Here is an 18,192-nt window from a genome sequence, read left to right as displayed (position 1 = left end):
TATTTATTATTAATTCATTCCATATACAGTACCAGCCAAAAGTTTGGACACTCATTCAAGGGTTTTTCTATTTTATTACTATTTTCTACATTGTAGAATAATAATGAAGACATCAAAACTATGAAATAAGACATAACCAAAAAAGTGTTAAACAAATAAAAACATATTTCATATTTGAGATTCTTCAAAGTAGCCACCATTTGCCTTGATGACAGCTTTGCACACTCTTGGCATTCTCTCAACCAGCTTCACCTGGAATGATTTTCCAACAGTCTTGAAGGAGTTCCCACATATGCTGAGCACATGTTGGCTGCTTTTCCAACCCTCTGTGGTCCAACTCATCCCAAAACATCTCAATTGGGTTGAAGTCGGGGGATTGTGGAGGTCAGGTCATCTGATGCAGCACTCCATCCCTCTCCTTCTTGGTCAAATAGCCCTTATGCAGCCTGGATGTATGTTTTGGGTCATTGTCCTGTTGAAAAACAAATGATAGTCCCACTAAGCGCAAACCAGATGGGATGGCGTATCAATACAGAATGATGTGGTAGCCATGCTGGTTAAGTGTGCCTTGAATTCTAAATAAATCACTGACATTGTCACCAGCAAAGCACACCCAACCATCACACTTCCACCTCCATGCTTCACGGTGGAAACCACCAAGATCATCCGTTCACCTACGCTGCATCTCAAAACAACTAAAAATTGGACTCATCAGACCACAGGACAGATTTCCATTGGGGATAATGACCATTGCTTGTGTTTTTTTGGCCCAAGCAAGTCTTCCTATTATCGGTGTCCATTAGTAATGGTTTCTTTGCAGCAATTCAACCACGTAGACCTGATTCATGCAGTCTCCTCTGAACAGTTGATGTGGAGGTGTGTCTGTTACTTGAACTCTGAGACTATCCTCTGCAGCAGAGGTAACTCTGGGTCTTCTTTTCCTGTGGCGGTCCTTATGAGTCAGTTTCATCATAGTGCTTGATGGTTTTTGCGACTGCACTTGCCAAAACTTTAAAGGTTCTTGAAATGTTCCGTATTGACTGACCTTAATGTCTTAAAGTAATGATGGACTGTAGTTTCTCTTTGGTTATTTAGCTGTTCTTGCCATAATATGGACTTGGTCTTTTACCAAATTGGGCTATCTTCTGTGTACCATCCCTACCTTGTCACAACACAACTGATTGGCTCAAATGCATTAAGGAAAGAAATTCCACAATTTCACTTTTAACAAGGAACACCTGTTAATTGAAATTCATTCCAGGTGACTAACTCCTGAAGCTGGTTGAGAGAATGCCAAGAGTGTGCAAAGCTGGGCAAAGGGTGGCTACTTTGAAAAATCTCAAATATAGAATATATTTTGATTTGTTTAACACTTTTTGTTGGGTAATACATGATTCCATATGCGTTATTTAATAGTTTTGATGTCTTCACTATTATTCTACAATGTAGATAATAGTAAAATAAAAATATATATGTATGGAATGAGTAGGTATGTCCAACTTTGCCTGGTTACTATATTTCATGTAATTATAAATATGGCATCAAAAATGTTGGGAATATGATATCCCCCTAGCTGATCATTGTCTGCAGCCGGCTCTGATTGTAGTTTAATGAAACAGGCAGGGAGACTGAGCTCAGTGAACCCTCACCCTTGTGGCCTGTAGCCTTGCGTGGCATCGACTGTGTCACAAAAGCATGCTGAATTGGCAAAGTTGATATACACATTTAGAAACCCAGGGTCACTACAATAATTGTTATATGTGGTCGTAAACATTATCTTAGTTAATTCTTTGAGGGGGTAGGTTGTTCGATATATTTACAGTACAAGGGGAGGGTCATGTGAAAATATTGTTAACGTTGGGGAGGGGGGTGCATTTGGTTTTTTTAAACACTGAGATGGATCAGCCCCACCCCCCACTGAATTTCAATCTGTCCCTAAAACTATTTTGAAATAATTACAGTGGTCTCTAAACATTCTAAGGACATGTTGGTTGTCTATAATTCCCTCAACGTTTTAAATATCAGAAACAAATACAGTGCCTTGCGAAAGTATTCGGCCCCCTTGAACTTTGCGACCTTTTGCCACATTTCAGGCTTCAAACAAAGATATAAAACTGTATTTTTTTGTGAAGAATCAACAACAAGTGGGACACAATCATGAAGTGGAACGACATTTATTGGATATTTCAAACTTTTTTAACAAATCAAAAACTGAAAAATTGGGCGTGCAAAATTATTCAGCCCCTTTACTTTCAGTGCAGCAAACTCTCTCCAGAAGTTCAGTGAGGATCTTTGAATGATCCAATGTTGACCTAAATGACTAATGATGATAAATACAATCCACCTGTGTGTAATCAAGTCTCCGTATAAATGCACCTGCACTGTGATAGTCTCAGAGGTCCGTTAAAAGCGCAGAGAGCATCATGAAGAACAAGGAACACACCAGGCAGGTCCGAGATACTGTTGTGAAGAAGTTTAAAGCCGGATTTGGATACAAAAAGATTTCCCAAGCTTTAAACATCCCAAGGAGCACTGTGCAAGCGATAATATTGAAATGGAAGGAGTATCAGACCACTGCAAATCTACCAAGACCTGGCCGTCCCTCTAAACTTTCAGCTCATACAAGGAGAAGACTGATCAGAGATGCAGCCAAGAGGCCCATGATCACTCTGGATGAACTGCAGAGATTTACAGCTGAGGTGGGAGACTCTGTCCATAGGACAACAATCAGTCGTATATTGCACAAATCTGGCCTTTTATGGAAGAGTGGCAAGAAGAAAGCCATTTCTTAAAGATATCCATAAAAAGTGTTGTTTAAAGTTTGCCACAAGCCACCTGGGAGACACACCAAACATGTGGAAGAAGGTGCTCTGGTCAGATGAAACCAAAATTGAACTTTTTGGCAACAATGCAAAACGTTATGTTTGGCGTAAAAGCAACACAGCTGAACACACCATCCCCACTGTCAAACATGGTGGTGGCAGCATCATAGTTTGGGCCTGCTTTTCTTCAGCGGGGACAGGGAAGATGGTTAAAATTGATGGGAAGATGGATGGAGCCAAATACAGGACCATTCTGGAAGAAAATCTGATGGAGCCTGAGACTGGGACGGAGATTTGTCTTCCAACAAGACAATGATCCAAAACATAAAGCAAAATCTACAATGGAATGGTTCAAAAATAAACATATCCAGGTGTTAGAATGGCCAAGTCAAAGTCCAGACCTGAATCCAATCGGGAATCTGTGGATAGAACTGAAAACTGCTGTTCACAAATGCTCTCCATCCAACCTCACTGAGCTCGAGCTGTTTTGCAAGGAGGAATGGGAAAAAATTTCAGTCTCTCGATGTGCAAAACTGATAGAGACATACCCCAAGCGACTTACAGCTGTAATCGCAGCAAAAGGTGGCCCTACAAAGTATTAACTTAAGGGGGCTGAATAATTTTGCACGCCCAATTTTTCAGTTTTTGATTTGTTAAAAAAGTTTGAAATATCCAATAAATGTCGTTCCAATTCATGATTGTGTCCCACTTGTTGTTGATTCTTCACAAAAAAATACAGTTTAATATCTTTATGTTTGAAGCCTGAAATGTGGCAAAAGGTCGCAAAGTTCAAGGGGGCCGAATACTTTCGCAAGGCAATGTACATTTATTTGAAAAAAACTGTTTGACATCTGAGATATAATCAAAGAAATATTTGAAAAGGTATTTGTATTCTTTGCATTAATAAGTGTCCGATTTGTCAAATGAATGAGACTATGTTTTATGTCTTGGTTGAATGGCTTTGAATTTCTTTGAATTAAATTATACTTCCTTCAATTCAAATTCTGCTTCCTGTGGGGTGTGGCCAACTCTCTCTCTCTGATGTTGGTGTCAGATTGCAGTCTTTCAGTCTTTGGGAGTACTGAGCCAGAACCCACCCTGTGCCTCTTCTCGCTCTCCCCCTCTCTTTAACTCACTCCCTCGCACTTCCCCCTTCTCCCCTTTTTCTGGTAGGTTGGAGGTGGTGGCAGATTGCAGTCTTTGGGAGAACTGAGACAGAGCTCCATCTTCTCTTCTCTGCCTCTTCGGCTCCCATCAACAGATGGCTGCTTCTAATGGTGAAGCATTCAACCTGAAAATACAACCTCTCCATCTCTCTGTATGTCTGTCAGTCTGTCTCTCTTTCTCCACCTCCTCTCAGTCTCTCTCTCCTCCTTTGCTCGCTTTCTTTCTTATTTCCTAGAATGGACAGTCCTCAGGTGTGCCTAGTGTGTTTATGTGTGTGTGTGTGTGTGTACGCGCGCCCACCCTGGTGTCCTTGACACTCCAAGGGTCAGCTGAGATGATAATAAACTTTTGAAGGCACTAGCCAATTAGGGGGAGCCACTTACCATCCAGATAGACTGACACATACACACACTTGCAAGAGTGTGCATGCACAAATGCGAACACACACTTCACTCAGCACCCCGGTTCTCTTCATTAATTAGCAGAGCCATAGTTATGAGGTGACCTCACAATGCTGCCCATCAACGAGGCGGGGGCACTGTTGTAGACCTCAACCAGTCCTCCCAGGGGAATTGCACGAGAGGTCTTCACAGGTCCAAACAGATGGACCTGGGGCGTTCCTACCGGGATCCGATATGCATAAAACCTGTTTTTATTATATCGAGTCCCCTTCCAAATGGACCTGAGGACAACTAGACCAGTTCCGTACAGACCTGGGCAGATACAGACCCGATCCGAGTGAAGGAAGCAGAAGAAAATATATGTTTTAAGCTACTTTATTAACCAGAGCTGATAAAGGGAGAGGTGCCACACTAGTCAGTGGGGGAGGGGCCGTACTGTGATCGAGTGTAACAGGGAGCAGCAGTGTTGCCATGTTTGCGGTTTTCGAGCTGAATTGGGCCACTTTGAAAACAATGTCGCGGGTGAAAATGCATTGGTTGCGGGTTTTTGGGCTATTTCTAAGTTGCACCGAGGCCGCCATGGCATTTCTCTTAAAATATATATACACTGCTCAAAAACATAAAGGGAACACTTAAACAACACAATGTAACTCCAAGTCAATCACACTTCAGTGAAATAAAACTGTCCACTTAGGAAGCAACACTGATTGACAATAAATTTCACATGCTGTTGTGCAAATGGAATAGACAACAGGTGGAAATTATAGGCAATTAGCAAGACACCCCCAATAAAGGAGTGGTTCTGCAGGTGGGGACCACAGACGACTTCTCAGTTCCTATGCTTACTGGCTGATGTTTTGGTCACTTTTGAATGCTGGCGGTGCTTTCACTCTAGTGGTAGCATAAGACGGAGTCTACAAGCCACACAAGTGGCTCAGGCAGTGCAGCTCATCCAGGATGACACATCAATGCGAGCTATGGCAAGAAGGTTTGCTGTGTCTGTCAGCGTAGTGTCCAGAGCATGGAGGCGCTACCAGGAGACAGGCCAGTACATCAGGAGACGTGGAGGAGGCCGTAGGAGGGCAACAACCCAGCAGCAGGACAGCTACCTCCGCCTTTGTGCAAGGAGGACCACTGCCAGAGCCCTGCAAAATGACCTCCAGCAGGCCACAAATGTGCATGTGTCTGCTCAAACAGTCAGAAACAGACTCCATGAGGGTGGTATGAGGGCCCGACGTCCACAGGTGGGGGTTTTGCTTACAGCCCAACACCGTGCAGGACGTTTGGCATTTGCCAGAGAACACCAAGATTGGCAATTCGCCACTGGCGCCCTGTGCTCTTCACAGATGAAAGCAGTGAGCTTTCTGAGCACATGTGACAGACGTGACAGAGTCTGGAGATGCCGTGGAGAGCGTTCTGCTGCCTGCAACATCCTCCAGCATGACCGGTTTGGCGGTGGGTCAGTCATGGTGTGGGGTGGCATTTCTTTGGGGGGCCGCCAGAGGTAGCCTGACTGCCATTAGGTACTGAGATGAGCTCCTCAGACCCCTTGTGAGACCATATGCTGGTGCGGTTGGCCCTGGGTTCCTCCTAATGCAAGACAATGCTAGACCTCATGTTGCTGGAGTGTGTCAGCAGTTCCTGCAAGAGGAAGGCATTGATGCTATGGACTGGCCCGCTCGTTCCCCAGACCTGAATCCAATTGAGCACATCTGGGACATCATGTCTCGCTCCATCCACCAACGCCACGTTGCACCACAGACTGTCCAGGAGTTGGCGGATGCTTTAGTCCAGGTCTGGGAGGAGATCCCTCCGCCACCTCATCAGGAGCATGCCCAGGCGTTGTAGGGAGGTCATACAGGCACGTGGAGGCCACACACACTACTGAGCCTCATTTTGACTTGTTTTAAGGACATTACATCAAAGTTGGATCAGCCTGTAGTGTGGTTTTCCACTTTAATTTTGAGACTCCAAATCCAGACCTCCATGGGTTGATAAATTTGATTTCCATTGATCGTTTTTGTGTGATTTTGTTGTCAGCACATTCAACTATGTAAAGAAAAAAGTATTTAATAAGAATATTTCATTCATTCAGATCTAGGATGTGTTATTTTAGAGTTCCCTTTATTTTATTTTGTGTATATTTCACCGTGACCTGCTGCTGACTGTCAGGCAGGCTGTTGCTGAGTGAGGAGGAGAGTTTGTGGTGTGTGTGTGTGTGTGTGTGTGTGTGTGTGTGTGTGTGTGTGTGTGTGTGTGTGTGTGTGTGTGTGTGTGTGTGTGTGTGTGTTGAGAGAGCACTACAGTTATTGGCTGAGTCCCGTGAGCGAGAGCAGACAGAGCAGCACGCACGTTGTGGCAACTTTTTACCAGTTGTAGGTAGGCTATTTAGATTGTGAAGACACCTATTTCCAACCCTTTTTCCATAAAACATATTAATAAGCTAGAACTGATGCACATCGGTAATAATGCGGACAATGAACTGGAAAATGACTTTGGGCGCACTAGAGCATATTACATAAATACGCTCGGAGGTGGCTTAAACTGCATTTTAATATTGAACTGCTTAAATTAAACGTATCAAGCGAAGTGCTTAATGAGTGCTCAGTTCTTGGGTCTCGAGTAGACATTTGAAACGGAAGTTATGGAACTCCCTCACGTGGTTCTTTGAAACTGACAGACTAAATGTGGAAAATAATACATACATCAAGTTTATTAATTGATATTCCATTGCAGGCTACCATTTGATACAATACATATGTTGAAATGACAATATCACTGGAGTCAATGCAAATCAATTTGTGCCACTTGTGTAGCCTACCTGGAGCTGGAAAAACATAATAAATAGCCTATAACTTCAGTTTGTAGCCTTGTGTTATTATGAACACATTAGATTGACAGTAACAGTAGTCAGATTAGGCTACAGGTAAAATTAATTCTAAAAAATAAACATTGGCTGTTGTTGACAAGCATATTCAGTTCATATACATATTATTAATATTTAATTTAGCGATTGAAATTATGACCACATCCTCAGTAGCCTATTCCAGCGGGCTATTGGGAAACACAAACACTTCTTATTGCGAAATAGCCTCGCTATTCATGTTGAATAAATGAGTCTGTTAATTTGAACTAAGCAAGCTGCTAAATTGTTCTGTTCACATCTAGCCTACATCTTGTCTAGGCTACTGTAGACTATATTAATTGAGATGTAGACCTATCAGGGGCTATAGGCTACCTGCCTTTATCCAAGAAAACGATGGCAAATTTTATTAAAATCATAAACCCAGATTTTTGACAGTAGCCTATGTCTGTTGAAAAGACAAGTCAATCTTGCAAATGGGCAATTTATCACGGTTTGTAGTCTTAACACCTGGCACATAATAACAGCACAATTACCAGAAAAGGGCCTAACATTCGTTTTTTTTTATGTTCATTCAAGTGTTTATTGCTCAGAGTTTGAGGTCCTCTGTCCAACTTTTATCACTCAAACTCTGCTGTCAGATTTATCTATAGTAATGCACATGCACAAAGGGGATTTATTTACAATTATAAACTGGGTGGGTCGAGCCCTGAATGCTGATTGGCTGACAGCCGTATATCAGGCTGCATACCACAGGTATGACAAGCAAAAATATTTGTACTACTCTAATTATGTTGGTAACCAGTTTATAAAGCAATAAGTCACCTCTGGGGTTTGTGGTATGTGGCCAATATACCACGGCTAAGGGCTGTGTCCAGGCACTCCGCGTTGCGTTGTGTGCATAAGAACAACCCTTAGTCGTGGTATATTGGCCATATACCACACCTCCTCAGGCCTTATTGCTTAATTATAAACCTGGTTCGAACCCAGAATGTTGATTGGCTGAAAGCAGTGGTATATCAGACCATATACCACGGATATGACAAAACATTACTTTTACTGTTCTAATTACGTTGGTAATCAGTTTATAATAGCAATAACGGCCCCTGGGGGTTTGTGGTATATGACCAATATACCACGGCTAACAGCTGTATTCAGGCACTCTGCGTTGCGTCGTGCAGAGAACATCCCTTGGCCGTGGTATATTGGCCATATACCATAACCCCTTGTGCCTTATTGCTTAATCATATTAGTCAAGCGAGTTAAATCGACATCCATTGATGGAACATGATCTGGTGAATTTAATAAGGGGAAATTATATTTTCTCTTGCCACATAGTCAAATTCCTTTATTATGTAATGTCATATCTTGCAATAATTATTATTTTGAGGAAACCCGAATTTAGCTTCTAATGTCGTTACAAGTTACTATGATAGTCCTCCTTAATTGGCTTGATTACATTATGGATATAGCAACTCCTCTCTTTAGGTCATTGTAGTCTATCCTTCTCCTTTACCTTTTAATTCCATAATTTTAATTTCACCATCCATTGACTAGATATATCCTAACTTTTGCCACACATGGACGCTCTATGACTGTAGCCTATTGTCGATTTGATAACTTATGATTGGCCAACAACAACAACAACAACAAGCTACATTCGCCACTCTCGTGAAAAGTCAGAGAAGTCTCTCTTTACTGGAGCAGTTGTGTTTGGATCTGTAAGGACTTTCCAGACAAGTCAGTTAAATTACACATACCCGAGACCTGTGACAATTATATCCGATCCGACCCAGACCTGTGACATTATTTACAATTCTGGATCCAGACCCACTCGGGTACAGGTGGATCCGTGAAGACCTCTACCTTGCACTGACAGTGGAGTTGTCATGTTGTCTTGTCTCTGTCCTTTCCCTTCACCCTGTCTCCCTCTGCTGGTCGTGTTAGGTTACCTTTTCTCCCCCGCTTTCCCCCAGCTGTCCCTTGTCTCCTCTAATTACCCATTCACCCCGTTCCCCACCTGTTCCCTTTTTTCCCTCTGATTAGGTCCCTATATCTCTCTCTGTTTCTGCTCCTGTCCTTGTCGGATTCTTGTTTGTTTGTGTTTCATGCCTGAGCCAGACTATCGTCATGTTTGCTGTAACCTTGTCCTGTCCTGTCGGAATCTGCCGGTCTATCTGAGCCTACCTATGTTTGGTTATTAAAGAAGCTCTGTTTAAGTTAGTTCGCTTTTGGGTCCTCATTCACTCACCATAACAGAAGAATCCGACCAAGAATGGACCCAGCGACTTCGGATCCTCTCCACTCAGCCGTCGAGATCCAGGGAGCGATGCTAGGCAGACACAAGCAGGAATTGTCTGCTGCTCGACATGCCGTTGAGACCCTGGCCACCCAAGTCTCCAACCTCACAGAACAGGTTCACCATCTCCGCCTCGATCCACCGGCCACTTCCAGGGCTTTCGAATCTCCGGAGCCCAGAATCAATAACCCGCCGTGTTACTCTGGGGAGCCCACTGAATGCCGCTCGTTCCTCACCCAGTGTGATATTGTGTTTTCTCTCCAGCCCAACACTTACTCCAGGAGCACTGCTCGTGTCGCCTACGTCATATCTCTCCTTATTGGACGGGCTCGTGAGTGGGGCACGGCAATCTGGGAGGCAAGGGCTGAGTGTACTAACCAGTATCAAGACTTTAAGGAGGAGATGATACGGGTTTTTGATCGATCTGTTTTTGGGGAGGAGGCTTCCAGGGCCCTGTCTTCCCTATGTCAAGGCAATCGATCCATAACAGACTACTCTATTGAGTTTCGCACTCTTGCTGTCTCCAGTGGCTGGAACGAGCCGGCCTTGCTCGCTCGTCTTCTGGAGGGTTTCCGCGCAGAGGTAAAGGATGAGATTCTCTCCCGGGAGGTTCCTTCCAGCGTGGATTCCTTGATTGAACTCGCTATTCGCATTGAGCGACGGGTTGATCTTCGTCACCGAGCTCGTGGAAAGGAGCTCGCGCTCTCCGTCGCCTCCCTCTCCGCATCACTACCATCTTCCTCTGCCGGCTCGGGTGCTGAGCCCATGCAGCTGGGAGGTATCCGCATCTCGACTAAGGAGAGGGAACGGAGAATCACCAACCGCCTCTGTCTCTATTGCGGTGCCGCTGGTCATTTTGTCACTTCATGTCCAGTAAAAGGCCAGAGCTCGTCAGTAAGCGGAGGGCTACTGGTGAGCGCTACTACTCCTGTCTCTCCTTCAAGATCCTGCACTACCTTGTCGGTCCATCTACGCTGGACCGGTTCGTCAGCTTCCTGCAGTGCCTTAATAGACTCTGGGGCGGAGGGCTGTTTTATGGACGAGACCTGGGCTCGGGAACATGACATTCCTCTCAGACAGTTAAAGGAGCCCACGGCCTTGTTCGCCCTGGATGGTAGTCCTCTCCCCAGGATTCAGCGTGAGACGCTACCTTTAACCCTCACTGTTTCTGGTAATCATAGTGAAACCATTTCTTTTTTAATTTTTCGTTCACCTTTTACACCTGTTGTTTTGGGCCATCCCTGGCTAGTTTGTCATAATCCTTCCATTAATTGGTCTAGTAATTCTATCCTCTCCTGGAACGTCTCTTGTCATGTGAAATGTTTAATGTCTGCTATCCCTCCTGTTTCCTCTGTCTCTTCTTCACAGGAGGAGCCTGGTGATTTGACAGGGGTGCCGGAGGAATATCACGATCTGCGCACGGTGTTCAGTCGGTCCAGGGCCACCTCTCTTCCTCCACACCGGTCGTATGATTGTAGTATTGATCTCCTTCCGGGAACCACCCCCCCCCGGGGTAGACTATACTCTCTGTCGGCTCCCGAACGTAAGGCTCTCGAGGATTATTTGTCTGTAGCTCTTGACGCCGGTACCATAGTCCCCTCCTCCTCTCCCGCCGGAGCGGGGTTTTTTTTTGTCAAGAAGAAGGACGGGTCTCTGCGCCCCTGCATAGATTATCGAGGGCTGAATGACATAACAGTGAAGAATCGTTATCCGCTTCCTCTTATGTCTTCAGCCTTCGAGATCCTGCAGGGAGCCAGGTTTTTCACTAAGTTGGACCTTCGTAACGCTTACCATCTCGTGCGCATCAGGGAGGGGGACGAGTGGAAGACGGCGTTTAACACTCCGTTAGGGCACTTTGAATACCGGGTTCTTCCTTTCGGCCTCGCTAACGCTCCAGCTGTCTTTCAGGCATTAGTCAATGATGTCCTGAGAGACATGCTGAACATCTTTGTTTTCGTTTACCTTGACGATATCCTGATTTTTTCACCGTCACTCCAGATTCATGTTCAGCACGTTCGACGTGTCCTCCAGCGCCTTTTAGAGAATTGTCTTTTTGTGAAGGCTGAGAAGTGCACTTTTCATGCCTCCTCCGTCACATTTCTCGGTTCTGTTATTTCCGCTGAAGGCATTAAGATGGATCCCGCTAAGGTCCAAGCTGTCATTGATTGGCCCGTCCCTAAGTCACGCGTCGAGCTGCAGCGCTTTCTCGGCTTCGCGAACTTCTATCGTCGTTTCATCCGTAATTTCGGTCAGGTGGCAGCTCCTCTCACAGCCCTTACTTCTGTCAAGACGTGCTTTAAGTGGTCCGTTTCCGCCCAGGGAGCTTTTGATCTCCTCAAGAATCGTTTTACATCCGCTCCTATCCTTGTTACACCTGACGTCTCTAGACAGTTCGTTGTCGAGGTTGACGCGTCAGAGGTGGGAGTGGGAGCCATCCTTTCTCAGCGCTCCCTCTCTGACGACAAGGTCCACCCATGCGCGTATTTTTCTCATCGCCTGTCGCCGTCGGAACGTAACTATGATGTGGGTAACCGCGAACTGCTCGCCATCCGGTTAGCCCTAGGCGAATGGCGACAGTGGTTGGAGGGGGCGACCGTTCCTTTTGTCGTTTGGACTGACCATAGGAACCTTGAGTACATCCGTTCTGCCAAACGACTTAATGCGCGTCAGGCGCGTTGGGCGCTGTTTTTCGCTCGTTTCGAGTTCGTGATTTCTTATCGCCCGGGCTCTAAGAACACCAAGCCTGATGCTTTGTCTCGTCTCTTCAGTTCTTCAGTAGCCTCCACTGACCCCGAGGGGATTCTCCCTGAGGGGCGTGTTGTCGGGTTGACTGTCTGGGGAATTGAGAGGCAGGTAAAGCAAGCACTCACTCAAACTCCGTCGCCGCGCGCTTGTCCTAGGAACCTTCTTTTCGTTCCCGTTCCTACTCGTCTGGCCGTTCTTCAGTGGGCTCACTCTGCCAAGTTAGCCGGCCACCCTGGCGTTCGGGGTACGCTTGCTTCCATTCGCCAGCGTTTCTGGTGGCCCACCCGGGAGCATGACACGCGTCGTTTCGTGGCTGCTTGTTCGGTCTGCGCGCAGACTAAGTCCGGTAACTCTCCTCCTGCCGGCCGTCTCAGGCCGCTTCCTATTCCCTCTCGACCGTGGTCTCACATCGCCTTAGATTTTGTCACCGGACTGCCTTCGTCAGCGGGGAAGACTGTTATTCTTACGGTTGTCGATAGGTTCTCTAAGGCGGCTCATTTCATTCCCCTTGCTAAGCTTCCTTCTGCTAAAGAGACGGCACAAATCATCATCGAGAATGTTTTCAGAATTCATGGCCTTCCGTCAGACGTCGTTTCGGACAGAGGTCCGCAATTCACGTCTCAATTTTGGAGGGAGTTTTGCCGTTTGATTGGGGCTTCCGTCAGTCTCTCTTCCGGCTTTCACCCCCAGTCTAACGGTCAAGCAGAACGGGCCAATCAGACTATTGGTCGCATCTTACGCAGTCTTTCTTTTCGCAACCCTGCGTCTTGGTCAGAACAGCTCCCCTGGGCAGAATACGCCCACAACTCGCTTCCTTCGTCTGCGACCGGGCTATCTCCTTTTCAGAGTAGCCTCGGGTACCAGCCTCCGTTGTTCTCATCTCAGTTCGCCGAGTCCAGCGTCCCCTCCGCTCAGGCTTTTGTCCAACGTTGCGAGCGCACCTGGAAGAGGGTCAGGTCTGCACTTTGCCGTTATAGGGCGCAGACTGTGAGAGCTGCTAATAAGCGGAGAACTAAGAGCCCTAGGTATTGTCGCGGTCAGAGAGTTTGGCTCTCCACTCAGAACCTTCCCCTTAAGACGGCTTCTCGCAAGTTGACCCCGCGGTTCATTGGTCCATTCCGTATCTCTCAGGTCATTAATCCTGTCGCAGTGCGACTTCTTCTTCCGCGATATCTTCGTCGCGTCCACCCGGTCTTCCATGTCTCCTGTGTTAAGCCCGTTCTTCGCGCCCCCGCTCGTCTTCCCCCCCCCCCCCCCCATCCTTGTCGAGGGCGCACCTATCTACAGGGTCCGTAAGATCTTGGACATGCGTCCTCGGGGCCGTGGTCATCAGTACCTAGTTGACTGGGAGGGGTACGGTCCTGAGGAGAGGAGTTGGGTTCCATCTCGGGACGTGCTGGACCGTGCGCTGATTGATGATTTCCTCCGTGGCCGCCAGGTTTCCTCCTCGAGTGCGCCAGGAGGCGCTCGGTGAGTGGGGGGGTACTGTCATGTTGTCTTGTCTCTGTCCTTTCCCTTCACCCTGTCTCCCTCTGCTGGTCGTGTTAGGTTACCTTTTCTCCCCCGCTTTCCCCCAGCTGTCCCTTGTCTCCTCTAATTACCCATTCACCCCGTTCCCCACCTGTTCCCTTTTTTCCCTCTGATTAGGTCCCTATATCTCTCTCTGTTTCTGCTCCTGTCCTTGTCGGATTCTTGTTTGTTTGTGTTTCATGCCTGAGCCAGACTATCGTCATGTTTGCTGTAACCTTGTCCTGTCCTGTCGGAATCTGCCGGTCTATCTGAGCCTACCTATGTTTGGTTATTAAAGAAGCTCTGTTTAAGTTAGTTCGCTTTTGGGTCCTCATTCACTCACCATAACAGGAGTGCCATGATCCACCAAAGTATAGAACATGGATCATTTCAGAAGTCTGTTGGTTTACTATTTTTTTTTTCATCTTTATTTAACAAGGTAGGCAAGTTGAGAACAAGTTCTCATTTACAAATGCGACCTGGCCAAGATAAAGCAAAGCAGTTCGACATATACAACGAGTTACACATGGAGTAAAACAAACATACAGTCACTAATACAGTAGAAAAACAAGTCTATATACAATGTGAGCAAATGAGGTGAGATAAGGGAGGTAAAGGCAACAAAAAAAGGCCATGGTGGCGAAGTAAATACAATATAGCAAGTAAAACACTGGAATGGTAGATTTGCAGTGGAATAATGTGTCACGAGTCCGACCGAGAGTGGCTCCCCTTCCCGTTCCGGTGGCGCTCGGCGGTCGTCGTCGCCGGCCTATTAGCTGCCACTGATTTTCTTTCCTCCCCCTCCTTGTATGTTTATTGTTAGCACCTGTTAGTTAGTAATTAGTTGGGCTTTATTAGACAGCCGGCCCGCCTGTTTCTTTGTGCGGGATAAATTGTTGTAACCTTTGTGCATTAAGTAGATGGAACGTGTTTGTTCCTGGTCGTGTATTCTGCTGTACTGTTTTCGTCCCCCGTGTTTGGGGCATTTGTTTTTGAGCACCCAGTGTTTTGTGAGTGCATTAAATAGCACAGTATTGAACACTCTGTTTCCTGCGTCTGACTCCACACCCACGACACCCAGAGCGTTACAGAATGTGCAAAGTAGAGATAGAAATAATGGGGTGCAAAGGAGCAAAATAAAGAAATACAGTAGGGGGAAAAGTATTTGTTTGGGCTAAATTATAGATGGGCTATGTACAGGTGCAGTAATCTGTGAGCTGCTCTGACAGTTGGTGCTTAAAGCTAGTGAGGGAGATGTGTTTCCAGTTTCAGAGATTTTTGTAGTTCGTTCCAGTCATTGGCAGCAGAGAACTGGAAGGAGAGGCGGCCAAAGGAAGAATTGGGGGTGACCAGAGAGATATATCTACTGGAGCGTGTGCTACAGGTGGGTGCTGCTATGGTGACCAGCGAGCTGAGATAAGGGGGGACTTTACCTAGCAGGGTCTTGTAGATGACCTGGAGCAAGTGGGTTTGGCGAGGAGTATGAAACGAGGGCCAGCCAACGAGAGCGTACAGGTCGCACTGGTGGGTAGCATATGGGGCTTTGGTGACAAAACGGATGGCACTGTGATAGACTGCATCCAATTGATTGAGTAGGGTATTGGAGGCTATTTTGTAAATGACATCGCCGAAGTCGAGGATCGGTAGGATGGTCAGTTTTACATGGGTATGTTTGGCAGCATGAGTAAAGGATGCTTTGTTTGCGAAATAGGAAGCCAATTCTAGATTTAACTTTGGATTGGAGATGTTTGATGTGAGTCTGGAAGGAGAGTTTACAGTCTAAGTCAGAACTGTCCAGAGTAGTGATGTTGGACGGGCAGGCAGGTGCAGGCAGCGATCGGTTGAAGAGCATGCCTTTAGTTTTACTTGTATTTAAGAGCAATTGGAGGCCACGGAAGGAGAGTTGTATGGCATTGAAGCTCGTCTGGAGGGTTGTTAACACAGTGTCCAAAGAAGGGCCAGAAGTATAAAGAATGTTGTCGTCTGCTTAGAGGTGGATCAGAGACTCACCAGCAGCAAGAGCGACATCATTGATGTATACAGAGAAGAGCTTCGGTCCAAGAATTGAACCCTGTGGCACCCCCATAGAGAATGCCAGAGGCCCGGACAACAGGCCCTCCGATTTGACACACTGAACTATATTAGAGAAGTAGTTGGTGAACCAGGCGAGGCAATCATTTGAGAAACCAAAGCTATCGAGTCTGCCGATGAGGATGTGGTGATTGACAGAGTCGAAAGCCTTGGCCAGGTCAATGAATAAGGCTGCACAGTATTGTTTCGTATCAATGGCGGTTAAGATATCGTTTAGGACCTTGAGCGTGGATGAGGTGCACCCATGACCAGCTCTGAAACCAGATTGCATAGCGGAGAAGGTACAGTGGGATTCGAAATGATCGGTAATCTGTTGACTTGGCTTTCGAAGACCTTAGAAATGTAGGGTAGGATAGAAATAGGTCTGTAGCAGTTTGGGTCAAGAATGTCCCCCCTTTGAATATGGGGATGACCGCAGTTGCTTTCCAATCTTTGGGAATCTCAGACGACACGAAAGAGAGTTTGAACAGGCTAGTAATAGGGGTTGCAACAATTTCGGCAGATAATTTTAGAATGAAAGGGTCCAGATTGTCTAGTCCGGCTGATTTGTAGGGGTCCAGATTTTGCAGCTCTTTCAGAACACCAGCTTACTGGATTTGGGTGAAGGAGAAATGGGGAAGGCTTGGGCGAGTTGCTGTGGGGGGTGCAGTGCTGTTAACCAGGGTAGGGGTAGCCAGGTGGAAAGCATGGCCAGCCGTAGAAAAATGCTTATTGAAATTCTCAATTATAGTGGATTTATCGGTGGTAACAGTGTTCCCTATCCTCAGTGCAGTGGGCAGCTGGGAGGAGGTTTTCTTATTCTCCATGGACTTTACAGTGTCCCAGAACTTTTTGGAGTTTGCGTTGCAAGGAAGCAAATTTCTGCTTGAAAAGGCTAGCCTTGGCTTTTCTAACTGCCTGTGAATATTGGTTTCTAGCTTCCCTGAAAAGTTGCATATCACGAGGGCTGTGCTATCTGTTCAGAAGCAATGTAGGCAATGCAAAAGTCAAAAAGTCAACTTGTTACTTTGCAGTCCATGGTGCATGAACTGAAGAACAAACTGGAATTAGATGTTTTTCACTGAAAAGAGGAAGGATTGGTTTAATTCGGCTTAGATTGAGTATCCCTAGACATTTTCTAGCCAGATAAGACCAGTCTTGCTATTCCAGTGATTTGACTGATGGCATGAATGTCATTGGGTTTAAAAATGGAGCTGGGCTGCCCTCTGTTGGAGTGAAGGAAGCCCAACATGAAATACATTCAATATCATCAAAATGTACCTGAAATAATGCATTCCAATCAAATAGACAAGGCAGAGTGACTTGAACACACACATACGTCTCATATAAAAAAAAATTCTGTCCGCATACTGACAGACAGAAGTTACCCGTGCCTCTGCTCCTTAGCTCATCATCTTCCTCTCTACCCCTTTCTTTCTCTCCATCTCCTCTATCAGACACCGCTAGGGGGTGCTGCTATCCTTTCTTTGCCTTGTGTTCTAATGACAGTTTCTATTACAGCCTAACCCTTAAAACGTTAGTCACTTTGTTGTTTTTCATTATATCTCCACACAAAACATACATATCCCATACAAATATATCCTAATAAACTCTAGGGTCCTATAAAATTCTTTATAGTGTGACCTAAGCTTGCCTGCCTCCCTGACCTCCACTTCCACCTAACATCATACCAACTGGGTAGTGTTTTTCATACCCTCAGTATGACTGGTTAGTGTAGTTCAAACCCTCAGTACGACTGGGTAGTGTAGTTCATACCCTCAGTATGACTGGGTAGTGTAATTCTTACCCTCAGTATGACTGGGTAGTGTATTTCATAACCTCAGTATGACTGGGTAATGTATTTCATACCCTCAGTATGACTGGTTAGTGTAGTTCAAACCCTCAGTACGACTGGGTAGTGTAGTTCATACCCTCAGTATGACTGGGTAGTGTAATTCTTACCCTCAGTATGACTGGGTAGTGTATTTCATAACCTCAGTATGACTGGGTAATGTATTTCATAACCTCAGTATGACTGGGTAGTGTAATTCTTACCCGCTGTGCTTCATGTTGGGGGGTTTGTCCATGCGGACAGCTAGTTGGATCTTTAGCTCTACGTCCTGACTGTTCTTGGACACCACCATCTTGTGGAGCTCAGCCTGCTTGGGTCCGTTGGTAGTTGGGTTCAGGATCACCTGGGAATGGGAGAGTGAGAAAGGAAAGGATGGGGGTGACAAAGGGTGAGTGCACAGGAGAGATAATAAACTATTTTACAGAAGGTGATGTAATGATGGCTTCTGGCTTCACCACCACCAA

The 18,192-nt window shown here is 46.0% G+C and overlaps 1 protein-coding gene across 1 annotated transcript in view; it reads right to left on the bottom strand.

The window, feature by feature from the left end:
* Nucleotides 1–18,192, bottom strand: part of LOC110501720 (calcium-dependent secretion activator 2) — a 192,099-nt gene that overhangs the window by 121,961 nt on the left and 51,946 nt on the right. Inside the window, exon 6 of the mRNA XM_090203751.1 lies at nucleotides 17,932–18,071. Coding sequence (XP_090059877.1) covers nucleotides 17,932–18,071 — 140 coding nt within the window. The remainder of the gene's footprint in view (nucleotides 1–17,931; nucleotides 18,072–18,192) is intronic.

This window comes from Oncorhynchus mykiss, chromosome 2, assembly GCF_057628025.1.
Source record: "Oncorhynchus mykiss isolate SJ-2025 chromosome 2, ASM5762802v1, whole genome shotgun sequence".
NCBI classification, from domain to species: domain Eukaryota; kingdom Metazoa; phylum Chordata; class Actinopteri; order Salmoniformes; family Salmonidae; genus Oncorhynchus; species Oncorhynchus mykiss.
The sequence above is the reverse complement of the archived record's forward strand: the minus strand, read 5'-3'. Positions and strand labels throughout refer to the sequence as shown.